The following is a 27,066-nucleotide window of genomic DNA, read 5'->3' on the forward strand; positions in this document are numbered from 1 at the left end:
TTTCAGGCACTGCCTAGCTCAGGCAAGTGAGAGCTGGTCCCTGTCACTGGTTGCTGTCATTTGAGAAGCATCTACCTCAAAACTTCTGTCTCCCCTCAGACACTACCCTGTGGGGTACAATTACAAGCCACCCTCCTCTCCAGAGAAAGAGCATCAGCTGCACTTGCAAGGGGGTATCAGGGACCTCTCTGACAGTGCCTACTGGGACAGGCTACGCTGGAATTTCCTACTGTGAACCAGTTCCCAAAACATGGACATCCTCACCTTACGTACAAAAGAACCAAAATGTTGCCCAGTGCATATATAGACAGAAGAACCTAATTGCTGCTGGACTGGGTGGGGCCCAAAGCCCACCTACCCCAGGATTCTGTCTTTAAGAGTGACTGAAAGCACATACCTAAAGAAAGAGTAAGAAGGCAGCAAGCAGCTGTTGTGATACACTCCAGCATAGTATTGCTTCCTACACAAACCCCGGTATCTTTGCATTTTGAACGTTTTCACCCAAGTGAAACTACCTCAAACTTCCATCATTGAGGCTCTGGCCCCATTTCTGTGCATTTCTACCCCATATTATTTATTTATTCCACTTGTGTATTTATATCCATTTCTTTATTACTGAAATTCATTTAAGCCTATTACATTTCCATCCCCTTTCCAGTAATTATAAAACTGACTTGATTCACGATGCTGGTGTGAAAGGGCCTGCAGTGCCACGTGCCAATTGGAAGGACAGTGTAAAGATTTTTTGTTTGTTTATTTGGTTTGGGTGGTTGGGGTTTTGTGGGTTTGGTTGGTTGGGTTTTGGTGGGGGTTTAGATGGGTTTGGGTTTTTGTTTTTTATGTAAGTGTCTGTGGTTGGTTTGTTGTTTTTTTTTTTAATGTTGCCCAATGTGATAACAAAGGAGGTCTGGCAGAGAACAACCAACTTCAGATGGTTGTGAAAGAGCACAAGGTTTTGTGGACCTTTTTCATTCTTAATTTTCTGGTTTTGGCTCATGTCCTCCTTTCTATGGGAGGAGATGCAAATAACACATGTGGACTTCCAAAGGTAGTGATACCGCTCCTTAAAATCATTACAGCATGCAAGGATCACAGCAATCTCACACACAGCAAATTCATTGCTGCAGGGCAAACCCGTACTTCTATGTAGAGTCTCTCTGAGGTCTAGGATGAATTCAATGACCTAGAGTGAATAAAACTTTTTACAGATCACAGTAAGGTGGTTTGGAAGAGGAGCAGTAAGGAAATAAAGGCAATACAGCAAAAAGACAACTCCCTCCTCATCCCTCAGCTTTGAAAATGAACTTCAGAAATGCAAATCAGGAGCATATGCAGGCACAAAAACCACTGCCTTCTTCAGAGCAGCACAGGAGAAAGGACTGGTACCAAGCCAGTGCAAATAGCTCGCCAACAGTGCTACAAATCTGTGCACCTCTTCCTAAAGACTGACAAAATTGCATGTGCAATGATGCCAGAGGAGCAAGAGCCCCACTGAAGAGAGATCTGTGGCCTGTGATGCACTTCAAAGTAAATCCTAGAACTTGAATTAAGTTTCTTTGCAAGAAAATTAGAAGTTTCATTCATCAATACTAAAAAATAATTCTATTTGCTGTTCCAAACAGTGGGGCTGGCCAGCTGATCCCTGGCTCTTTCACCTGGACCAGCGAGCTACTCACACTCCATTATTTCTCAGCAGAACACAGGTTTGCATGACAGGTAAAACACCACAAGATGTCAGTCACAAAATCAACATGAGAAACTGGAAAGGGGGAGAGAAACAGCCCTGGTGAAGGAATCAGCTTTTTAGTGGTAATTATTTCTCCCAGAGTGAACAGACTACCTGCATACAAGGGTCATGTCTGCCTTGGTTTTTTCACTGTAACCCATGTTTAGCATGAAGGGGTACAGTTTTTCTTCGCTCTCCTTTTTTTATTTTCAGAAATTCATTAAACATAGATCAATGTGAAGCAATCCCTATAAAAGCACTACCTACTGACATTCAGTTAAAACGAGACATTTCCTCATTGTCCCAGGGCAGCAAGTCATCAAAGCTAATTACACTGCATACATCTGACGGAGCAAACATTTACCCCCAGGAGTTCATTACAGTGCAATTAAACTGCTTAATTACAACTGACATAAATGATTGATATTAACTTCAGAGGGAGGTAGGATGCATGTATGCCAACTTCCTCCAGATATTTAGAAATGTGTAACGCAAAGGAAGAAAATAATAATTAAAAGAAAGACACCAAGCAAACCTCGTGTGGTTCACGTCATCCTCATCGCTGCTGCTGCTGACTTCATCACTTGATGAAGAATAGTCTGCTGCTTTTAAGAATGAGTTAGAGCTGTCCTTCACCTTTGCAAAGGAGGGTGGACTCTGCATATAGAAAACTCAGCTGACATTTTCTCATGAAGAACTCATCGCTAAACAGCATGTGCAGTATTTTATTGCCCCAAATATAATTACTGTCACTTCCACACCACACAGATTTATTAGAAAGTTGGTGCTTTTCCTGGTCCATCACAAGTGGGTGTTTCACACAGGAATAAAACACATGATTTTCCCAAAAGTTGAAAGGTGACTAACTTCAGTCAGTATGTTATTTTGCATCTCAAACATTTATGATCCAATCTCTGCACTTTGCAGGAGCACAGAAGTACTTCCTTTCTCGCACAAGAAAAGCAGTGCTCTGCACTAGCACTAAAGGATTACAGCAGCTTGAGTTTTGTTCCAGCCCTGGACTACCTTGAAGGTTGTGAGGCCATGCCTGCGCCCAGGCTGTGCCTGTACAGACCAGGTACAGAGGAGCTTTAGGCTGGAAAGGCAACACCAGCACAGCCATGGCTCACAACCACAGGGCAGTTAGACACCCCAGTCCTACAGAAATCCATGTATAGGCCTCCCACACTATTGGCAATGGCTTAAGCTCAGAGTCTTCTTCAGACCTCCAGTCCCTGACAAGCCAGGAGGAGCTGGGGACCCCAGTAAGCCGCAGCTGTCCCCTGCTGCCCCACTCTGCAACCCCTGGAGCCACCCAGGCCTGCCTGTGAAGTTTTAAAATGCCAAGCATCCCACATACGAGCTCGAACATCCTGCGTATGAGCTCTTGCACAAGGCACCACGGGCTCCAGTTGTCCAATAGGCATCTCCCCCTCCCCACCCCAAACACCACCAAAGATAAGAAATGCCTCAGTAAATAAGAAAGAGAAATAGCAATCATTCCTTTCGATCAGCAAACAGACCCAGGACAATCTTGAGTTTGTCACAGACTGGCAGCACATATTCCAGGCAGTTACACACCGGATATTTGCACAAGCCACTGGCATGGTCTTGACTGCATGACAACTGATCAATGACCTCCTGAAATATTAAAGACAGACCCTTCCCTTCTAAAGATTTATGATCAGACAAGTTCAGGAAAAGTGAACTCTGCTGATGACCTGGGCTGGACACAAGTCAGCCATGGACCCGTTAACACAGCAGTAAGCCCGAGCCAGTCCCACACAGCCTCTCAGGTGGACTCATTAGCGAGCAAACTCCAGCACCAACCGAGGAGCTGTCTGCACAGACATACCCTCACTGAAAATAATGAGCAAAAATATCATGGATTTAAAAGAACCTACTGCAACGTGGCCTGGATGAGAAACCTTTTCAGGCTTCTTCTGCAGCTGCAAATGGTTCTGGGACAAAGCGTTCTCTGCCTTGGTTGGTCCTGCATTCCCTGGGAAAATAGGAAAAAGTGTATTTTTTTCAATGCACGTGTAGCAGGGTGAGAGAAGGGACCAATAAGACTTGTTTCCCTGTGGTTCTGGATGCTACAATATTATGTATATATACTGATACTGATGTAGTTTAATGCTGCGAGAGCAAGACAAGAAAACCAAACCCTTGGCAACATACTCCCAATGAGCACCAGTTCTACAGACTGGAAGGCAGCTTGCAAGGCAAAAGGGTGAGGACATGCTAATCCCCGACTCTGGTCCTCTTTCTGAGGGGAGACAGCTCATCGTATTAGCAACTGCTACTCATATTCCAGCATTAAAGGTGACTGCAGACAGGCGGGTCAGGGAGAGGATGCAGGAGCCTGGGCCCCAGCTGCACATATTCATGAGTTAACAGATGTGCTGCTGAGATTTGGCTTTCATAAAACTGCTGCACAAAACCAGTTTGATTCTCTAAACCCATCTGGACTGAGGGCAAACAGTGGCATTAGACTCCACTCATGAGCATGGGGGGATCAAGCTAAAAGCAGAAGAGGATTGACCACTTCCCATGGCAACACAGGGAGAACCGCCTTGCAGTCCCTGCTTCCCCTTGAGCACACAGCATCACTTCTCAGCTCCCACTTCCACTCTGCCTGTGGGGAAGTAGGTAACAACAGCCCTCATCTGCAGAGAGCTGCCCCTGCCGTGAGCCAACTCAATGCCAGTTGGCACCTTGTGACACTGTGCCCAGGGTCAGGTGCTGGTGGCACTACACTTCCCTCCCTGGTGGCATGGGGACCTACACTTGCCACCATGCCTGGACAGCTACTGAACACCCAAGCAAACAAGACTAGAAGAGCTGGAGTCCATCTGCATGTGCTGATGCCATGTTAGGAGGGATGCTTGCAAGTAATGAAGCGAATCTTGCCTTTCAATAACCCCACTACCCACAGAGCTACCTGGGAAGAGCAAAAGTTGCCTTGGAGAGATACTGTCTGCTGTGCACAATTCCTGATACAAGCAGATGTACCCTCACCCTCCACTGGGACACACTACTAGCTCAAAGTCTACTTTGTTCAGCAATTTCTCCTTTCCCACCACTACTAACAGGACTCCTTGCAAGTTAAGGAGGAAGAATTGAAGCTCATACAAATTCAGATTTGTGTTTGATAATTTAGATCGGTTTATCACAATGGCTTCATGTACTCATGCAGTTTTCAAAGCTTTTAAACTTTAGAACTCCTTACTGGTCAATGAGTACCTTAGCGACTCAGCAGAAATATTAGCTTTAAAGTATTTATAGGCCTTTCCTGCCCAATTCATTATCCCTGCGGGTTTGGGAAAGCAACAAACTCTTTCTGGAACACCATATGCCAGAACTAACTGTAATTTAATGACACTTAAGAACCCAAGGAGACAGTTTAAACCACAGGGGAGGTTTTCTATTTTTTCCATTGCTGGTGGTTTTCATTTCCCCATGCCAAAATAGCACAGGAGTTACACATCACGCAGACACTGCAAAGTTGAGCTGGGCTGCTGCATGTTGCTCATCTCTATGCTGTTATTCAAACACAAAATGACATAAGAGCAAAAAGAAACAAAACCCAAGCAGTTTAAATGTGGTTTTGGTTTCTCTTGAAGCAAAGCTTCCTATTCTGTGTAGTTAGTGAAAGCAAAACTGGCTCTACTGTGTAAGTGTCATAAATAAGTAATTTGTTCTTCATTTATCAAGGGCTTGTAAATTAACAGTGTGAGCCTCAGTTTAAAAATAAATTACCTCAGCAGCACACTGGTGTAGTTTCAGAACACTTTTAGCATCCACCCTGCTCTGAGTTTAACTTGATTCCCCATGTACCCCATCTTTAGCAGTCAAGCTGGAGGAAAAGCATTGCAACATACCACTGTGCTTGCAAGGAGCTATGGAAGAAATTGCCCTACAGTTGACCCACAGAAAACACCCTCAGGAGTAACAAGAGAGGAACAAACCTATCCACTTCTGCTCCATGTCCCCACCCGCCACAATCTCCTGTCTTCTCTGAGGAGCCAGTGTTTGTACAGGAAAAATTCTGCATAACCATGAGCAAGCCCACTGTGTTCCTACACCACTACCAGTGATACCAAGAAAGCCTACAGTGCTGCATCCTTCTTCAATTTGATGTGGGTATCTCTACCTTTTAACTTCATTTGTCTTTCTTTTCAGTCCCACTATCGTTCTGCAAATAAAAAACTATTGGAGGAATGCAGCATAAGGTGCTGTGGAGTCTCACACTTCCTTCAGCCAATGCATTATTAGAGTACAGAAATATCAGTGTACATAAACTGCTCATCTGTATCATCCTATCAAGTGGGCAATGCAAAAAAGCAACATATGGTTAAGCAGAAAGTGCCAGTGGGTGAACCCTGGCATACATCTGTAATGTTGGCTCTGCTGAGTTTCAGTGGTGTCAGTAAGTGGAACAGAACTGATATTTTTCAATTCTTCATTGAGGCAATTCAGATTTCCTATATGGAAATATGTTCACTGTTACTTTCTGACTCAAAAGAAGAAGTACTTATGTTTTAAGAACATGGAACCACAAAATCCAGAGGGCTTTCAAAAGCCCACCATCAGAAGACATCGTTAAGAAAAATACCCCATTTGTAATGCAGCACTTGACAACCTGCTGAAGCCTGTTTCATCCGATAGGAATTTTACACATTTAGACTGATGGATTTTTGACTTAGGAGTCACCTGAGGTTGACCAGCTGCTCTGATGAGATCCCATCTCCCACTCCTTGTTGCCAGAAGTGCTGCTGTTGCTGTTTAGCTTCAGAGCATGTCCCCCGGGGGATGACTGATGAGTGTTACTAAACAGAAAAGACAAAAAGCAGATGAGAGTACCTTGCATGCAGGAACACAGACTGGAATGGACCTTCTAAGCCACTGAATTGAGTTCCCTGCTTCTACTGCATGGTATAATACTCCTGATAAACATAAATTTCATATCCATTGCTGCTGCAAGCAGGGCCACCCAGTAGAGAGAAGATGATGGAAGGAACGATCTCCTCTGTGCAGTCATTCTGGGAGATTACAGAGACTCCTAAGTGATTACAAAATATCCTACTATATGTACTCCTCCCTTGGCCTCTTCAGATTTGTGTCACTCCTGATTCCAACATCTCATGGCTTTTACAAATAAACAAACATGCTCCAGTACTCTACTACAAGATATATTGTCATCTACTTATCAATGGAGAAAGGAATGCATTGAACATAATGCATTGGACCAATGCATTACTTCCATGGTTCTTTTCTGCTTTGCCTCACAGAATTTCTAAGTAGAGAGCATTTAGGGCTTGACTTCAATTGAAAATTATTTAGACACCTCTGACTCTGGCTCATCAGAAGCGCTACACATTGTTTTGTTATGTCAGCTAAATCTACTTCACTTTCAAGTCTCTCCAACCCTAGTTTCTCACAGCATTATGTTCCCTCGGTAGACATCCAATAGGGGCTACCCTTTATTGATAAGCTCTCTGCATTCTTGGCATTTTCTCCTGGGATATGAAAATAGTCTGCTTTAAGGGCAGACTGCCAAAATAGTGAAGATACATCTACAGACAGCTCGTTCAAGCTACTACCAAGTAAAGCAAAGCTGCAAGCTTCACTTGCTGAGACTGACTATACAGGCAGCTGGCGCCAGACCCCTACCTGCTGAAGTATCCAGGCACCTAACTCCCTTTTGAAACCAACGGCACTGGTGCAGATGCAGAACATCTGCAAGAGCATCCAGGCAGCCCTGACCAGCATCACTCCCACCTGCCATCGCCAGTGGCTAGGTTAGGATCTCAAGTAACCTGCACCTTTAGCAGCCAGCTGCTCTAATGTGAAGGGAAAGTAAAGCATCACCAAAACTCAAGTTCAATGAATGCCCAACACACTGCCCGTTAACTAGGAAACAGATGCACAGCTTGCATCCAACATGCTCAGGCATGCCAAACAGGCTAAGCCAAATGAAATAACTCATTGCAGGAATTATTACAGCTGTTAGATGAAACAGCTCTCGTATGTTAAAAATACTGCTTTCCAGTGGATGACGGAACAAACTTGCGTGTAAAGGAGGAGAAGGTCTAAGAGAATTTTGTTTCTCTTTACATCAGTTATGTCAATCATTACAAGGAAGCTGGCTTAGACACTTCCTTCAGGTTTAAGATCACAAAGTTTAGTTATTTTTGTGAACAAACTAACACAGAAGACAAAATATTTTTATCTGCTTACCAAATGATGTATGAACTCATGTCAGTTTTCCTGCCACTGAGGTTATGGCTTCATTTTTTAATTAACTTGCTTTACTTTTCCTACTGACAGTAAATCAGCATTGGTATAAGCATAAAATACTGAAGAGCTTACCTTGAAAGACATCTCTGATGGCCAGGCTGGTCCCTGCTGTAAAATTTAGAGGTTGTCCTTTCTGGAACCTTAAGGATTTAACAGAATGTTTTAAGGTTGCTATTGATATTTTACACTCAGTTAATAAACCTAATGCTTACTCTGTACCAGTGCAAAAATAAGACTAACGAACATAAATTAATAATGCTACAGTGGGACCTGTGGAGAAGTCTTCCATGTTATCAACACTGGAAGCTGCAAGTCAGCAGTAGGTGCTTCTAATTTGCGCCAAGCCTGTGCAATCTATCGGGGTGCAGACTGGAAGAGGTTTGCACCTTTCCTTAGAGTCAGCATTATTCTTGCTCAATATTTAAAGCAGACAAGGAAAAGCATCTGCAGTCATTTAATGCAGCTTTCCCTAGGTGGTGGATTACCAGTGTTGCTATCAAAGGGCTGGGGGAAGAGACACATAGAAACATTCCCCAGCTGCAAAGTAATAAAATGAATACATACACACATGCACATACATATCCCCGCACAAATATGCTTGTACTTGTTCTTAACAGTTCTGTTAAAAAGAGAAATACCCTGCCACCTGAACTACACAAAATAAGGAGCTTTTCTGCAACAAGCCAGATTTTTCACAGGCAGGTACAAATATTTACATGGTCTAACAAAAGAAGTGTATCTGCACTTGCAGATCCTGCTGATATTATATACATGCACTCAAAATATTGGCCTGCTTATGAATTCATCTCTTTCCAGATTACTAAGTTCATGTACAAGCAATGGGATTTTTATTGAGTTTCATAAAGTGCAAAGGATGGATCCTACATAGCGCAGGGGAACTGAGTGGAGTGCTATTAACCACCAACAGTACCAAACACCCAGAGTTTCACATACCTTTGGGGGCTGTTCTTCACTTTGACTGATGCTCCAGAATACATCATCCTGTACAGGGCTGAGTGGTGTCGTCACCATATCTGACAGTGAACTGCTGTGGTACACATCCTTACTAGCCCGGAAATTTTCACACTTGAAACAAATGAAATACATATTGCCTGAGTTTAAAAGGCATCTTCAAAGATATCAAATTGGAGTGTTAGGATAGCAAACGCCCTAACCACAGTGAGGGTGAGGGGAGGAGGTGAGAAAAAAAAAAACCAGACCACTTCCTTACAAAGTCTTTGTGCCAAGAGAACAAGCAGCGTAAAACCAAAACTAGAATACTCAACATTGGTCCTTTGATTTTTTTTTTCTGTATTTAAAGGAAGAAAAAGGAAAACAAACAAAAGGGAAGGAAAGATCCCTTAAACTCTACACACTAATGATCGATTACACTGGCATCTCCCAAAGGGGAAGAAAGGCAGAGAGCTAAAAATGTCAACTGAATGTACTGATCCTCCCCAAGATGAGAAATTCTTTGAACACAAGACTGAGATGGAACACACAGGAAAGCTGTGTGAGCTGGGCCCATCTTGAAGGATTCCTATGCCAGAACCAACTGGATGTTACAGAAATTAACAAATATTAGAGAAATGCCTGAAGCTCCACCACTTTGTGCTCTATCTTGTTAGACCTCCCATGCAAGGGAGCTCTCTGAGAAGCACCTCTCAAATGCATGGCAAGAGCACCATCCCCACCACTTGCAAGCCTAAGGAAGAGGCTAGCAATTTTCTTTCCGAGACAAAGTTCAAACTCTTGTGTCCCAGCTGAGTTCCTGCAGCTCAGATCAGAGGCAGATGCAGTTCAGTTCCACCAAAGAATGACTCAAATTGATTTATCAGCCCAAGTCTATAAAATTCTCCAGTTCTCCAGTCTTAAAAACTGAAACACAATAACTGAGAATTGCACACAACTTTTCAGTAATATATTATTATGAACTCCCTATGGCTCTACAAAACTAATTACTTAATGGGAACAATGTTCAAAATCACCTAAATATTGACAGGTAGTAACTCTAAAATCAATCTAAGATGCCAAACATCCATTCAAACATCCCACCACCACCTCCCAGACCAGCACTGCAAAGTCAACTGTCAAAAAACAGTCCTGAGTTCACCTAGTTAAATATTCAGGTGCTTTTTCTACCTTTTGGGGACAATATGCTGTCTTGACTCCCCTTACAGAAAAGAGCTTTTTCAGCAGTTATAACATCTCATAATTCATGTCCTTTTATTTTGTCAAAGCTACTTTTTTTGTCCAACATGATTATCACTAATAATAGCTTTTAGTTAACCAGAATTATTTCAACAGCAAAGTGTTCCCCTGAAACAATTCATCGTGGGTATAGAAACGGGTTTTACAGCAAGTGTATTATTATCAGATTATAGGAAGATTTTTTTCCTTCCCACTTTTTCGACAAGGTACTTACATTTCTTGCTAAATTCCAGCTTTTGAGTCCTGCAGACTACCAAAAAACTGTTTGTGCTTAAAAGCATGGATGAGCTTTGTTGAATCATGATATAAGAGTCTGTGAATTCCAACTCTGGAGAGTACCCACATACCCTATTTGGGCAGAGAGAGACCAGTACACTGGTTCCATGTGAAGCCAAGAAGCGACATCTGCTTTTGGGATGATTACTGTAAGAACTACAAGTCTTTGCAATTCCACAGCAAGCAAAAACCATCTCAGATAACCCTCAAAACCATAATGTTTCATACTGCCCTTAAGTTTTACAGATAAAATAATTGGGGGTGGGGTGGTGAAGAGAGGAGCTGTGTGTTAAAAAACACCCAAACCCTAACACTGATTCTAAACTACTGAGCCTTGAGCCTTTAATTGTTTTTATTATAAGTAATACTGAGAGAACAGCAGCTTCTCTCATGTACAGAAACAACTAGCAGACTACCGTCATAAAATCATAAAGGCACACCTAACAGGGCTAAGGAAAAGGAGCCTTTGCTCCCTGAAATTATAACACAAGGTGATACAGTACAAAAGACTGATCACTAGAGTTAGTTCAAAAAGATTTAGGTGCAAGAAGTTTTAAAAAGACTGCACTGCTTTTTGGAGGATGTCTAAGTTACAAATTTGCACTGAATCTTTATTTGAACTGAGCCTACATACAGGGGGTATGTAAGTGCAACTGTTGTTCCAAAACAGCATCTTAAACTTATGAGTAGATCTGCTCTGGGATACTGGGTCAATCCATGACACATTGATAGGCACAGCTAGTTTTTCTAATATTGTTAGCTTTCTTGTTCTGTTTCAGCCACATTACTCCAGACAACAGAGATCTAGCTAGCAAATCCTACAGGAAAGCCATGGAGTCAATAAAAAAATGGAGTTCATTTCAGATATGAGATAAATTCCTCCACTAAGTCAGGTGTGATATTCTGCAGGTAGCCCAGAACAGCTCACACCATACCACCACAGAGTGCCAGATCTGCTGCTGTGCTGCAGCAAACACAAGTGAAAATGGTACACTGTGATCGGGTAATATGCCACGTTTCCCTTACCAGACAGATAGGATATAAGACACTGAGAAATCATGCACCCTCTACCTCAGGGGCTGCATTAAGATTTCCAGTGAAAACATTTTAAGAGATATTTGGGCAATATGATCACTTAAAATAAGTCATTTTTGTCTGAGTGGAGCAGTGATGACAGATGATCCCTCTCAGACAAACCTGTCTGGAAGTTCTTCATCACAGACATCTGTGATGAATTCAGCTTGCATTTTAGCTCTGCAGTTCATTTTTATTTTAAATCAACATGGCACACACATGTATAGAACTTCACAAGTGTATTGCTGTGAGTCTTTCAATTTCCAGGTGACAAACTGGTCCATCACTCACTCTCTTAGCACTTCATACAGTTAATGCAGGCAGCATACCCAAACACACCGCTATTCTCATCAACAGCTGCTGCCAACCAGCAAAAGAAAACACAATCCTTCAGTGGATTTATAAACTAGCCATTAAGTTCATCTGGTCTCCACGCTAACACAGCAGGTGAGAGTACAGACTGACTTCTGCCTGTCCACACGGTCTCTATCACTGACTTGTGAGTGGGTATCAGGGCAGCTACCAGCAGGGACTGAAATCACACAGTAACAGCTATATATCACTTGCTGCTATTATCCTTAAGTAACACCATCACTTTAAACATCATAAAATTTTTATAGTGGAGTTTCCATCAAGGAATGTAAGAGATTGGTAAATATTGCTTCATTCTTCACTTCCCTTGGCAGCTGGGCAGCTTCTCTCAAAAAGAGAAGCACTGACAAAGTGAAAAGTAATGCAGTGATTTGTCCTAGATGATGCAGTCAGCCTAGAACACAGCTCCTTTCTTCCCAAGAGCATCATTTTAACAGGCAAGACTATTCTCTCTGCAGCCACTGTGCTCCTACAGAAACCCAAATGCCCTGCAATAAACTATGGACTCCCCCACTACTATTGCAGGGCTGAAATATTTGCCTCAAGAAAGCTGCCAGCCTCTACCCAAGATTAAGATACAAACATCCTTCTTGTTGACCGTGCAACAGCTCTCCAGTGATTTGATGCTACAAGCCAGGCCACCAACTCAGCGCAGTTACAATACTCCTGACTTGAAATGACAAACAGGCCCTGGAAAAAAAGGATGTGAAAAGATACACAAATATTTTCCCAGGTAAAAGCTATCAGGTGGAATGGCCTTTTCTCTCCCAGCAGCTGTCTATGGTGATTTTTGCATCATCACCAAAAAGCAATCTGAGCAGGAAAGGCACAGCGAGGCTTTGACTTAAATATGCTAACTGCACCTATTAATAGGACCTGTAGTGACAGGACAAGGGGTGATGATTTTAAACTAAAAGAGGGTAGATAAAGACTAGAGATAAGGAAGAGATTTTTTGCAATGAGGGTGGTGAAACATTGGAAAAGATTGCTCAAAAAGGTAGTAGACTATCGAGGGGTTGCAACAGCACAGTCATTTAGGCTTTCTGTGACACATTTCAGAGTAATGCCATGGAATCAGTAATCAGGCATCAAGTATTTAAAGATAACTGTTACCTAATCCTGTTCTGCAGTGTCTTAAGTACAATTCCACATAGAACTCATCAGCACATGGTGGCACTAAGAAACCTCTGAGCTGATTTGCACAGGCCTCAGTCATTTGTGCCAGGAGAGAAGGGAATCAGGTTTCAGACGTGCTGTTCTGCACCCACGCTTTCTCCTGCCCATCCGGGGCAGCAGTACCATACCTGTACTAACACGGCTCTCTGCGGCGCAGGGGTGCAAGGGCTAGAGCTGCTGCCGGAGCCCATCCTGGTGTGTGGCGTGGCTTCATGCCCCAGCACTGCTGACCACTGGAGGGAAGGCTGGATGCTGTCACTTAGCTTTCTTCGGTCCTCGGCCTGAGAAGGAGAAAAGCAGCAGCATGTTATACACTGAGCCTCAGGCGTCGCAGCCTGGATGTTCTCCATCAGCAGCACAGTGCACATCATCTCTGATGGACCTCCCCCACTGGGGAGAGATCAGCCCTGGCACAATATGAACCATGACTGCATCTCCATCTGCAACCCTTCCTTTTCCATCAAGTTTCCAAACTGCAGCAAGGCAAAGGGCCCCAAGCTGCCATCTGCTGTGTTCTAGGCCATCCTCCTGGCTGCAGGTTGGAATTTTAGCTGGGAGGAATCATCTGTCTGTACTTACTTATCTTTGACAACACACAGCCTGTTTTGCCATGCATTTATTACCCCTTCCACAACATTGACATTACTGCATGTTCTTTTCTACTTTAAATACTTTTAACACTGCCTTTTGGTATGTTACTTAGACTGTGGAAAAGACTGAACAACAGGATCTAGAAGGAATAAAGTTCCTTTTAGTTCCTGAGGGCATGGCTCATTACAAAAATCTTTATCCTATAGTTTTGACTCCACTAATCTTTCCACTTTCAACATGACTCATTCTCTAGTGTATATCTTTAGCATATCCTCTGATTCAGCAGCCAAGAAACAGCTCTACACGCTACACAGTAAAGATTAATGCCATTCCCCCCCCAGTTATCTGTATTTGGGTGGGCATTCTGAATGGTATCTCACTATATCTGGATGTTTGTGCCGGTGACAGGTAGGTAAGCATATTCTTAACACAGCCTAGGAAACTGCTGAGGAAATGGAAAACTATTCCACTCAGCCTCAAGGATCTCAATTGGGGAAGAAAAAAAAAATCATTAAAAACCAAAATAATAATTAAAAAAAAAAAAAACCACAGAAAAAAACCCTTATTAAAACAAGCAACCACAGCCAAATACCATAAAACTCCAGCCCCAGTGAACTTGATTGGTATAATACTCTTGAGGCCAGAGTTTCATTACTTGCAACTTATAATAATGAAAGGCAAATTTTACCTTAAGCAAGAAAGAAAATGTAAAAGCTAGCTATGATAATTCACCTACCACCTCTGTGCCCAAAGGGTCCTTGAATGCAATATATTATGCTCCAGATGCAAACTCATGCAGCTGACAATTTGGGCTCCTAGAACTGATGCCAGCCCCTGTCCAGGCACTGAGCTAAGTGCAGTGTCAAGCCCAAGCTAGGAGTCCTTGCCTCTCCCCTCATTAACTCTGGTACTGGTGGGACCAGATACAGCACAGGGTGAGCTCACACCTGCACACAGCAGGAGAAAGCTCCCGACTGCCTGCGACAGGGTGAGTGCAATGGCAAAGACACAGAGCACTCAAGAAATGGTCTGCGGCCCCAAACATTAAATTTGAGGCTTTGGAGGGATCTATTTTTGTTTGTTTGTTTTTTAATGCCTCAGTGCAACAATAATTCTGGAGAGTTTTTGTGTATCAACAATTGGTCCTGCAAACACCACTGAGCCCTAAAAAAAAATACACAAACAAACTCACTCTTGAGCAGGCTACCTCTATTCCTGTGTAGATGTCTCCCAACAGATAATCTAACATCTCTTTGGCTAAGAAACTTGGGAAAAGTCAGTATCAACAAGAACAAATTCATTGTTAAAAACAGACAACTCTTTAAAGCATTTTTACATCATTATGAACAATTATTACTGCTGACATAATTCTGAAGTTTCAAACTTCAACCAGAAAATGCAACCCTGTACCACTAATTGTGATTTCAGTGGTAAGGACCTCTGACTTTCAAGAAGTTCTGAGATTAAATACGTAATATTGTAAAATAATTTGCCCTTAAAACTAGATTATATTGTGGTAGTCATCATGACAAAAGCCTCATGCTGTGAACCTAAAAGGCAGGCGGCACCTTATCTGCAACTAGCGATATTTAATTTCACCACCAAATTAAAAGTTAACAGTGACTGCACACTAAATTCCAGAATATACTTCATTCTGCTACAAAGGGTCACTTACAGAATACACACCAAAAACAGAATTACGCAATTCTTTTGACTTTTAACTACAATGAAGCAGAAAAGAAAGTTAAATTGACTCAACTAAGTTACATTTTCTCTCCACCCGCTGAGAAGCGTAGCAAAGGCAAAGCATTTCTATTGACTTTGATGTTGTGCATTTAGCAAAAGCAGCTTTCTTCTCTGTCCACACCCAATTTAGTCCTCAGATGGAGTAAGACCCAGTCCTCTGCCATCAAACAAATACTGATTTCAAGAGCAGCTCCTTCAAATTTCAGTAACAAAATGTTCATCACAGCCTGACATTGGGCCACAGTGATATGTGCTCCGGAAGCATGACACCATTCTGTGCCTGGGTCAATTCTGTGAACCTTAAATCTTTTGCCTTTACCGACATCAGGAAAAGACACCCATTAAACCTCAGTTGCTATTACCTTAATTCATTTCTCTTTGGAAGACAAGGGAATTACACCTGGTTGACCAGAAGATTCACCAATCAAACCCTTCTCTGAATTCAAGCAAACGTTAAGTGCAACCTTTCCTTTCTCTTACCCTCTTACATTAATGGATACCAGAAGCTTTATGCTAGCTTCTGGTATATAGTACAACAGAGGTCAAGCTCCAGATTTGGGTTTAAAGATCAATCTGTTCTATGCTTCAGCATTACCAAAGCATCATAAACTCCAAAGCATCTGAATGCCATATTGACCAAGCTGCTACCTCTTTGCTTGCGCTGCTTGATGGAGGATGCACTGCTGAATTTGAGCTCTCGGAAGGCTCCTTCTTCTGCTTGTAGTCATGCTGGAGAGACAGCAGCTGTGTCTGATCTTTGGGAAGAGTTCGATGCACCTTCCTGTTGTGCTGCACATCTTCAACCTTCTGAAAGCAAAGAGTGATGAACCTCAGTGAGAGCAATGGCTTGGAGGACAACCAAATTGACTGCTGGAAATACTGGCTTTTCAAAGAACAAAGCAAACACAATTGCAGCAGAGCTAACAGAAGAGCTACAACCCTGAAGAAAAGGAAGCATAAAGTGACCACAATTGCTCTGTATTTGGCTTCAGAGACACCACATCAGAAAAAAACCCATATTTTTTCTTTTCACTTTTCCTAAAGGAGGATCTGAATCAAAACTCCATACTTCTGTCTGATTACAGATCACTTTGCTGCTGGAACAGTAGAATAATATTGTGGCCAAGGTGCCAGACCAATGACTTCAGCATTAAAATTAACCTCTGCTCCATTTTCATTTGTGAAAAATAAACAGTCCTGGTTACAAAAGGAACAGAAACTGGAGATCTAAGCTTAGGTTGAGCTGATGCTGGAAGCCTTCAGGGTAAATATATTTTAAATCAGACTGAAAGGAACACACACCATTTCAGCACAGCAAAACTGCAGGGTCAGAAGTGGGAGAGGCAGTGTCATTGCTGTAGATAAGGATGACTCAGTAACCAGTTAACCTGAAAGAAGGTTGAATTTGAGAAAAAAAGGCAGTAAAAGGCCCTCTCTGGTCTGTGACTCAGAGGATGGGAACACCCTCAGAGAACCAAAAAACCCATTGGTACAGGAAAAGGAAGCTATGAATCTCTGTTGCTAAACACTTTTCATACCTGCTTCTTTTCTAATTTCCTCTGTCCATCTAATATGTCTTCTTTACACCTCTCTTCTTTCCTCTGAATAGCCTTAGCCTCTGGCCACCTCTGCTCACATTCCTGCTGCCTTCGTAGCTCCTGCTCTCGCCTCTGATGCTGAAATAGAGCCAGGGAACAACACTGTTTATTTTACTTTACTTTCATACTCACCAATTAGTCATGCCAGTGTTCATCAATCACAAGGCTAATTTCCTGCTATGCAGTCATTGATATGGGATACCCAATACACTGTGTAGCAGAAGCAGCCAGCCACAAGCTCCACCACACTGACTGTCAAACTTGAAGTGAAACCTTTTCCCATTTTGGCCTTCCAGGGCAGATACGCCATTCATTTAGGCAGGCATGCAAGATCTCTGTGATGGCTGGCAGCTTATCTAAGGCCAAATGTCTTCCCACCATTTTGAGAAAGAAGGGCTTTTCCAGAGTCCCCCCGTTTTGCTGCAGCAGCACTATGCTTCATAAATGCCAGCTCAAGTGTTTGCACAATGCTTGAATTTTGTCAGATACTGATAAGAAGGGACAGGTTGGTGATTTAGTAATGCCTCCAACACCAGAGTGTTTAAAAGGCAGCAACTGTCTTGCAACATCTTAGACAGAAGTGGGGCCAAGACTCTGGATCAGACAAACTCTGGACTGGGCAATACATATGAGAAAGAAATTGGGATCTCTCATCCCATCCACCTGAGCTTCCACCACCAAACTCAAGCAAAGTGCCTTTCCCCATATGCTCCCAAAGCTCAGGGCAGATTGGCACCAGGAAAAGGACAGAGACTGTTCAAAATCATTGCGTTCAAAAGTGACACAGTTCTCCCAAGGCAAAAGACTACAACCCAGGTTGTAATGACAGTTTAACACAGCCTTCTTGCCTTTCAAAGCTACTCTCTACAGACACATTTGTTGTGATGAGACATGAAACAACCATACAAGTCAGTCCCTACATCCTCCAGCCTCCTCCTCTGCTCTTTCTGCTGCTCGATCCGTTTCTGCCGCTCTGTCAGCAGCTGCTTCTTGTATTTCTCCTGGTCCTTCAGCTGCTGCTGCTGGTGATGAGGATCAGAACGGTTTTTGTTCTCCTGCTGCAACCTCAGAAATTCACGGCGGAGAGTTGACTCCCCTGGGAGGTTAACGATGGAGCTGAAACAAAGGGGAGGTTTCTACGTGACTAAACAGAACATTAAAGAGAGAACACAAGGTGCATTGGGAATTGCTTGATGTCCTGTGTTAGCAAATTAAGATGTTCCAATATATCTCCAGCATGTTGACTATGCATCTGCATTTACTGTGCTAAAGAATAGCCTGACGCTGATTACCGAGTCCTTCATTTGAGAGTTTCCTCCCTATTGCAGAGGAACTTAGAAGGAGCATATTACAGACATCTTATACTCAGCAGTTATATTTGATAGGTACAAAACAACTCAAGCTAACAGAGGTTAGCTTGTTAGTTCATGCTAACAAGAGATAAGGGATACAGAATAAGTTAAGGAAGCCATTCTGGCTGAGGAGGATTGCTTTTAATGAGAACAGCTTGGGCAGTCAAATTTTCTATTCCAGTAATAAAATTAACCTTGGTTCTCCTTCATCTTCATTCATCTCATCATCTTCCTCCTCACTTCCACTGTAATCATAGTCCGTTTCTTCTAAAAAAAGAGCAGAATAAACAAACCCCAGTGGAGGATACTATTAGGTAAGATATGATCTTGGTTTCTGAGCACTCAACCTGCACTTCGTGTAGCTCAGCAGGAATTCAAGAAGAAAACAAAGGTTGCACTGGGAGGCTGAAGGAAGGCAACGTATCCACATACATAATTCAAAATCTAGTTCAGATCATATTTTAGGACAGCTCCTTTACACACTCCCACCTTTTCCCTTGAATGATTGGTTTGGTTTTGCAAAACTAACCTATTTCCGTCATCTGAAATAAATTAGGCTAAACCCACAGAGAAATCCAACTCCCACAACAACACCAGCGGAAGGGTTCCTTTGAAAGAAATTTAGATAGGACATAAAAGACTTGAATTGCCCTGCTGTGCTATTGTATACCTCTTGTATGGCTAAGCTGACGCCTTCAGTAAATCCAGGTTTCCTTTGTATTAAAGTGAATGATTAAAAAAACAGAAACAGGGATAATAAATTAATGCCAGTTTTAGCACAGCAGTTCAGAAGTCACTTTCTAACTGTACAGTGATTGCCCAGTTTGCCCTCACAGTCACTGATCTTCACAGCCCTGCCATTATAAAACATACAGAAGAAGAAGAGGGGAAAGAGGGTAGGGTAATTTAGTTGTCAACAGGCTATGGTGCTCTCTCCACCTTGCACAGCCCTTAGTCTGCTGCGCACATATATTTACACAAGTATTATCCCTACTCCAACACTGTTTCTTCAGGTTTTACTCTGAAGAGCAAGGCCAGCATTGGGAACAAACTCAGATTCTCTTTTTCTCCAGCCACCCTGTGATGCAGATCATTTATTATGCTCATTCATGTTTTTCTGAAGCTTGGAGACCTTCTTGAAGTTTCTTTCGCACACTCCATTGCAAAAATGCTTAAAGAGCACTTCCATCCCCAAAGAACTCACAAGTTAAAAGTATATGAAGATGCAACAGGTGAATTAAATGGATCAGGGACAGACAGATGAGTTAACAGACTAAGGAACGCTTACTGAGTATTACTTAGATACTCAAGAAAGTAAGGACCTAGACTTCACTCAGACTCATCAATCACATTAGTGTTAGGGTTGCTCTCTGTGAAGTCAGAGTCAGACTCCAAAGATTTCAGCACTTAAACAGCATTAAGGACCCAGACTTTGTCAGTGATCTTCAAAATGGCTGCATTGCTATCAAGGACAACTTAGTCACTGTTTTCCAGGTTCTAGTATTTCAGTTGTATCTGCCTTGTACTCTGCTGCCAAAACTGGAAGAGGATCTACTCTCTACAGTGCCTTTTGTTTTTGCCATTACCCTTTTCTCCTTTTTTCTTCCTGGTCCTGTCCAGGTGGTCTTTCAGCATGATGCGCACTTGCCGTTCATTCTGCATGTCTCGGATGAAAGAATGCTTTAGCAAGGTCTCCGTGGATGGACGATGCAAATAATTCTTTACAAGGCAGCTTTCAACAAAGTTTAGGAATTTCTTCGACCTGAGAAGGAAAACAATAATCCTTTTCAACTAGGGTGCCAAGCACTACCCTGAGTGATGGAAAGCACTAACTTTGCAAGGTTTCCTTTTACACTGGAACTGTGAGAGACGGTTTGCCACCACAATGCCCCCTGAGACCACCACAGTGCTGAGGGTGAGCGATAGGGAGCTCCATCCTGACCACCTACTCAGTGGAGTTACCCTGAATTTACATCTGGATCAACAAAACCACAACCTGGCCAGCATGACTCTTTCAAAACCACCCTTACCCTTTTGATACGGTAAAAAATTATGTACTTCATTTAAAAGACAAACTAATACTCCTAGGCTACAGTGACTGCCATTAGCCCCACAGCGTCCATGCAGCATTCTGACAAAGCTCTGACCCCAAGCAGCCCACCTAACCCTTGCCTACAGTGCAGTTCCAGCCACCCACACCAAACTTTAGCAACTGCAGTGACTTCTGCAGTTTAGGCCAAGCCCAAAAGAAAGGTGTTGCTTCCCAAAGGCAAACTACATCCTGCACCAGTGGCCTGACCCAGCACTAGAAACACCCTAGGAAAGACCTCACAGATCACTGCAGGATTTAACAAGATCACTGTTTCTGGACAAGAGAGCTCAAAATCCTTCTAAGCCCAATGCAGCGAACGCACAGTTTTTTTACACATCTTTTTACCATTTTCTGGATTTCAACTTTGGGGGCGGGTTCCGTGGGATGAGGAAGAGCGCTCTCATGGGGTGCATGTCACACAGGGCTGCAAAGGAAACCACAAGCTCTTGAAGGGTACATGTCCCCACCGTGTCCCTCCCACAGCCTGACCACGCTGATGCAGCCTGGTTCTCCCATCGAGAGGGGAAGAGTCCTCCACAAGCAATCCTACTTCCACCAGCACAGCATCTGCTGCAGAACCTCAGCATTAAGTCAACAAAATTCACACTACAGCCAAGAAATAAAGTCTCTGAGTACACAGAAATCTTTCACAACAGTATGCTGTTACTGCCAGTTAAAAGAGATTTGAAAGAAAGGCTGCATGGCCTTGTTCCTCAAGTACAATTTTCTTCACAGTTTTTATATATAAGGCTTCAGAAGGACATAAAAAAATCCTTACCTTTCCAATACACCAAAATGTGTTTTCAAATAAATAGAAGTTGGGATTGAAACACTTTTCTATTTTATTATGTCTGGCTTATGGTTCAGATAAATGACAAGCTAAATTTTAACCAAACTCTTAGCTACATAGGAGAAAACACATAAGAGAAAACGAAGGATGAAGAAAACCTTATGTGAATTGGGGAGTTCAAAATGCATCACTGGCACAGAGCGTAATGACAAAGCACAGATTCCATCTATTCTGTGTTTCAGGAGTGTGAGCACCATTATTAGACAATTTGAAACAGATTCTGCTCATGCATTCAGATGCTGGTTTCTCTCAACCCAATGTACTTCTTTTTAGCATTACTGTTGGGGAAAGAAGTTAGAAAGAACTCTGCAGAAAGTAAATACTGTCACATCTCATCTATCCCAGGAGTTTTGTATGGAATTATGAGTGTGTGCCATCTGTTACAGAGGAATCCCAAGGGTCAGAGATCTTCCTTCATGACACAGAGCCCCTGAATGACAACTAACAGGATGATATGGAGGCTAATTTCTTACAATATCAAGGTGTCTGGCAGTGATTCTCTTAACAGGAATGGGCTTACAGCACTGCAGAAATAGTAAAAGTGAGAAGACTGCGGATGGTAAAGCCTTCACTGCCTTCTATTAACTTCTCTGCCTGCACTCATCTGCTGTCATTTCTCACGTCTTGGTTCTGGTTTTGACTGTTTTCTTTTTATTTTCAATAGCATGTGATACAGTGGGGATGGGGGGGGAGAAGAAGTCTGGTTTCCATCTATAGGTCCCAAACACTGTTGTACTACAGAAAACAAGACAATGCCACAGAATATAATCCACAGAATTTCCCTGCCAAAACTAGTGAAAACATCAAATACCGTGGCAAGAAGAATTGGCGTGCAAAGCCACAAAGGGTCTCAAAGAAAACTCCCACAGACCATGTCTTGGAACCAAGCTTCAGCTAGGCTGCAGCACAGTGTCTGAAAGCGCTCCTGAACTCCAGCTGGCTCCTGAGCACTGCTGCAAAACAAGTCTGGCAGGAGAACAGCCAAATGTGTTTTTAGAAACAGCCTATGTGCTCTCAAGCTCAGGCCAGAGTATAATCAATTTCATCTCCTGTGCTCTCCGCAGTGACCGTATCCCCCCCATCATATCACATCACATCTGCTTTGTGGGCGCTGGGGCAAAGCAAATGGTCCTCTGTGGAAACAAAACTGCACAAGGTCTTTACATGCACCCTGCAGCCACCCATCTCTGCCCAACGCCTGCAAGTGGCTAACTGGAGGAGTGAGGGTTGCAGCCGGCAGGCGAGGGCAGGCTGTAAAACTATGTCAGTTTGCCGTCAGGTTGAAAATGTGGTTGTGGATTGTAGCCATTATGTGAGCAAATACAGTATTCCTCTCCAAACTGGTGAGGATCAAGTCAGTCCCAGCATAAAAAATATAACCTAAAGCCTGGCTTCTACCACTGCCATATTTTTAGGTGTGCTAACCCAAAGCTACTCTTGTCAATTTTTTCTGCTAATGTGTCAACCACTTCTGCTTAGCTGCACCTACAGGCAGTGGTCAACAAACTGATGCTAGCAATAAAAAGATTTTGTTTCCCTAGGAAATGAAGGCAAGGGATTAACTTAGATGCAAAGGGACTAAAAGAAAAGCAAAAGAATCCAAAAGAAAAAAAGTAACGGGTAATTTTTACAAGTACAGCCAGAACCAGAATTTTCTACATCTGTGCATTAGCCAAGGATATCACAGAACACATTCACAAAACACAGACATCCCCTCCGTTATACCAAGTCACTTACGAGGAGCTCCTTCGGCCATTTCAATAGCTGTGATTCCCAGAGACCACAGGTCACTCTGCAGGAAAAGAAACATTGCACGTTGCAACTTGCAGCATTCAAGCTTTTATTTTTTTTAAATTTTCTTTAGTTTTGATTTGGTTTGGGTTTTGTGTGTTTTTTACAGTTTCCCTAGATTTCTCCTAGTTCAGGTCATTTCAGTTGGAGTGACATACATTCTACACCCTCCCGTTCCCTCCTGAGCTTTTAGGAAACATGCTAGTAGCCAGAAGCTTCCCAGTTCCCATGCAACTCTGAACAGGTGATTCATCATTTAAGCAGCCAGACCTTCTGCATTCAAGAAACAAGAGCCAGACCATAACAGGCACCATTTAAATGTAAGTCTTAAATCTTTCTGACTGTTTTCATGATGCAGTGAGACTCAGCAGTGCCTCACCACCCTGTTCTGGCCAAAACCAAATTCTTGGTTTAATGCTTATTTCAGAGCAGTCACTGTGGAGTTTTACGCTGATGAAACAGAAATTATAGTCAGGCCTTCGGGTCTGACTTTGTCTGTCTATCAAGTCTCTAATTACGTGTTTTGGGCACATGAAAGGAGAGCACATCTTGCAGCCATGTTGCACGTGTATGTTCAGCTCAGTTACTTAGAGTGGAGTTCCATTTACCAGCTTGCCTGGATGCTGAGGGCCAGGTTTTGACCATGGAAGGTAAATCGGAAACCCCACCAGTGACTGCAAAAGCTTCACAGGTTTCCACTTGATTGATCATGTGCATTATTCCACTATTTTTTTGTGTCTAAATGTAGTCAAATGAGAGGCACGTGACCAAACCACCTTGCAGGGCTTCTCCAAAACTCTCTTTTACAAAGGGAGCAGCATAACCCAGGGAGGCTGTGAATGCTCCATCCCTGGGAGTGTTCAAGACCAGGTTGGATGAAGCCTTGGGTGAGATGGTTTAGGGTGAGGTGTCCCTACCCATGGCAGGGGGGTTGGAACTAGATGATCTTAAGGTCCTTTCCAACCCTAACTATTCTATGATTCTATGATTCTAAGACAAACCTTCAAAGATTAGAAGCATATATATCATTACATGAATAGCAGTTCATACCCAGCCTGGCACTCTAAATATGACTTTTATCAACAGAGTCTTCTCAGTCCAGCTGCTCTGAACTGTTCTATGCAAGCTGAAAACCAGTTCACATCATGGTTTGTGGAGGGATTCAACAACAAAACTGGTAGGAATTTAATGGCTTCATGATCTTGACTCGTTATTAAGTAGATAAATGAAAACCAGAAAAGTCTTTGCAGGCTATTACCACAGGTTCTGGAGACAATGGGAGAAACAATCAGGCTACAAAGAATTTTGGTTTGGAGTTTCAAAGCATGGGAGGTAGAAAAGTGAAAGGGAAGTTGACAGCAACGCTCATATAAAAGTCAGTGTGTAAATATGTATTTATGCATATATATTCTTACTCATCTTATAATCCTTTTGTTTTTTTTTTTTGACCAGCTAGAAGTTACAGAGTGGCTTCCTGCTACTTATCATATCAGCTATAAATCTCTATACAAAAGACCGGCCCCGTGCCATCTTCTCAGTCATAGCACTGCCTGCGTAAGTGCTGCCAAAAACTTCCACTGATCAGTTTTAAACTACTATCTGCAGAATCTATTCAGAACCAAACATAAATGCATGTGGATGAACTCTGATTATTACTGAAAGCAAAGAATCCTCAAGAATTAGGGGTGCACATTCCTAATGCTTGTATCATCTGAAAAGTATATGTTCTGAAAAGGAAATCAACTGGGGACAGGGAATGAAGACAAGAGATTAATTTACTGAAGATTTACATGGTATGAAAAATAAAATCCAAGAACATTCTTTATTCATGACGGACATTTGCACAACACGACCTCATCCTGCCAGTGCAGCACAGAAGGTCCTAGCAAGGGAGAATCGCAACCTCTGAATCACTAGAAAATGGAAACAATAATGGGTTATTCTAATAAAGGCACAATTAGAATGAGAGGTGCAAAGTGACAACCATGACAGTACTTGAACCAAGAGAATGACCAGAGTGTCCCTCAGAAGTTGGCTGCTCAGAAGGTCATCACTAGAAAAACATCCTTCATAAGTGTAGACAGACAAATGATAACACTGCTGGAAACACGCCAGAGGACAAAGAACAAGTCTCTCTGAAACAGCATCAGCATGTTTTGATATAGGAAGAGAGCCAGGGAAAGGTGCTTGATAGCTGTTTTCGGGCCCCAGTAAAAGGAAGTCATGGACATACTAGAGTGGGTGCAGCAAAGGGCCACAGAGGTGTTTAAGGCATTGGAGTTGGAAGGCTCTGGGCTGAGAGAGATGTAACTGTTAAGTCTGGAGAAGGGGAGGCTCAGGGGAATCTCATACATCAGTACAATTTCCTAACAGAAGGAGAGTGAAGATTACCAAGCCAAACTTCTGAGTGGTGCTCACTGAAAGGACAAGAGACTATGGGCATAAACCAACATACAAGAAATTCTGTGCTTTCTTACCTCTACCATCCCGTGAATAACCCAAAATCATTCTGGAATGGGGAACATCTTGCAGGCACATGCACATAAATGAGTGAAGTGATACTAATTATTGCCAATTAAATCAGGTTTTGCAGCTGAGTGCAAACAGCTCTATCAGAGGACAGCAGTAACTTGTCATATTAGCATTACACTAGTTCAAGTATTCCACCCAAATTTACCTCTTCCATTCTTTTCTATCCTGACCTGCAACGTCCATATGTCAGGTTTTGTTTTGTTGATTTTTTTTTCACAATTCATAAAAGTGTATTTCATGTATTAAAAAAAAAAAAAAATCACAAAAAAAAACATAATGAAACTCCACTCTTAAGAAGAGCCACCATCCACATATTTCTGTTTCTCCAGTTATATTATTGTGGTTTAAAAGGAGGGAAGTTGGAACTTTTCAGATGCAGTAGTTGAGCAGCATTTTAGGATTAAGCTGCACATTTTGCTGCTTCATGTGGAGTTGCAATACTTACTCTGTAATCATATGTAGAGTCTGGGTTCTCCTCGCAAGCAATGACCTCAGGCGCCATCCAGTACGGTGTGCCAATAAACGTGTTTCTTCTCCCAATAGTCCTGTCCAGTTGAGCACTTACACCAAAATCCACTGAGAAGCCAAACAGAAGTAAAGAAATTAATGCACAGTTGTATCCATTTGGCAAAGTATTTGCTTGGTTACTGTCATACTACTCAGAATACCAAACCTTTAGGCCACAACACATAACAAATCTGAGTTCCTCAGTACACCTTGTCCAATAGTCGAAATTTAATTGCCCCCCAAATAAAGAGCATGCTAGATTTGCCAAGCAGGTTACAGCACACATGAATTACTCTAGGAAGACATCACAGAATAATTTATGTTTAATCTAAACAACACATTGAGTAGGACTCGAGATCTTTAACTAATATTTGAAAAGTAGTATCTATGGACAAGGCAAATTTGTAGGTGTTTAGTACGGCTATTTGTGAAAGCTGGAAAAAAATATCGTATCACTTCATTTTGAGGTGTTTGGAATAACTCTGTCCCTACAATCATATGCTACTTTAGAACAAGCTGGAGAGTATACTATAGTTTATTCTTAGACTCATAATGAGAATTCTGTGGTGCTCTTTGTGCTGCAAAGGGTGTTATGTTCAACAGGATTGTATAGCAAAATGGTTTTGTTCAATTTGCAGAAAGGCCCATGCAACCAATAATTACATGATTGTACTTTTCTTTGAATAAACCTCCAAGATACACTAATTGGATCCACTGGGCATAGAACCTGAATGCTATTCACAGAAGACAAAATAACAGACAAAAGAAAGGACTGAAAGGAGACAGCCCTATGGTTATCATCAAGGAGATTTTCTCACCTCACTGCAGATCATCTGCAAACCACAGCCATTTGTACTACTATAATTTAA

General features: G+C 42.4%; 1 protein-coding gene across 2 annotated transcripts in view; it reads right to left on the reverse strand.

Moving 5' to 3' along the window:
- Nucleotides 1–27,066, reverse strand: part of NRK (Nik related kinase) — a 107,038-nt gene that overhangs the window by 27,473 nt on the left and 52,499 nt on the right. For both annotated transcript variants that reach the window (XM_057425168.1, XM_057425167.1), the window contains exons 7-20: nucleotides 26,136–26,266; nucleotides 23,105–23,159; nucleotides 20,863–20,941; nucleotides 20,012–20,187; nucleotides 18,620–18,692; nucleotides 17,994–18,189; nucleotides 17,014–17,151; nucleotides 16,124–16,282; nucleotides 13,267–13,419; nucleotides 8,984–9,115; nucleotides 8,102–8,169; nucleotides 6,443–6,558; nucleotides 3,631–3,728; nucleotides 2,262–2,383 (exon numbers count right to left, since the gene is read on the reverse strand). In XM_057425168.1, coding sequence (XP_057281151.1) covers nucleotides 2,262–2,383; nucleotides 3,631–3,728; nucleotides 6,443–6,558; nucleotides 8,102–8,169; nucleotides 8,984–9,115; nucleotides 13,267–13,419; nucleotides 16,124–16,282; nucleotides 17,014–17,151; nucleotides 17,994–18,189; nucleotides 18,620–18,692; nucleotides 20,012–20,187; nucleotides 20,863–20,941; nucleotides 23,105–23,159; nucleotides 26,136–26,266 — 1,696 coding nt within the window. The remainder of the gene's footprint in view (nucleotides 1–2,261; nucleotides 2,384–3,630; nucleotides 3,729–6,442; nucleotides 6,559–8,101; nucleotides 8,170–8,983; nucleotides 9,116–13,266; nucleotides 13,420–16,123; nucleotides 16,283–17,013; nucleotides 17,152–17,993; nucleotides 18,190–18,619; nucleotides 18,693–20,011; nucleotides 20,188–20,862; nucleotides 20,942–23,104; nucleotides 23,160–26,135; nucleotides 26,267–27,066) is intronic.

Source organism: Pezoporus wallicus, unplaced genomic scaffold (genome assembly GCF_028554395.1).
Source record: "Pezoporus wallicus isolate ANWC-B61680 ecotype Strahan unplaced genomic scaffold, APGP_CSIRO_Pwel_v1 scaffold_6445, whole genome shotgun sequence".
In the NCBI taxonomy this organism is placed as follows: domain Eukaryota; kingdom Metazoa; phylum Chordata; class Aves; order Psittaciformes; family Psittacidae; genus Pezoporus; species Pezoporus wallicus.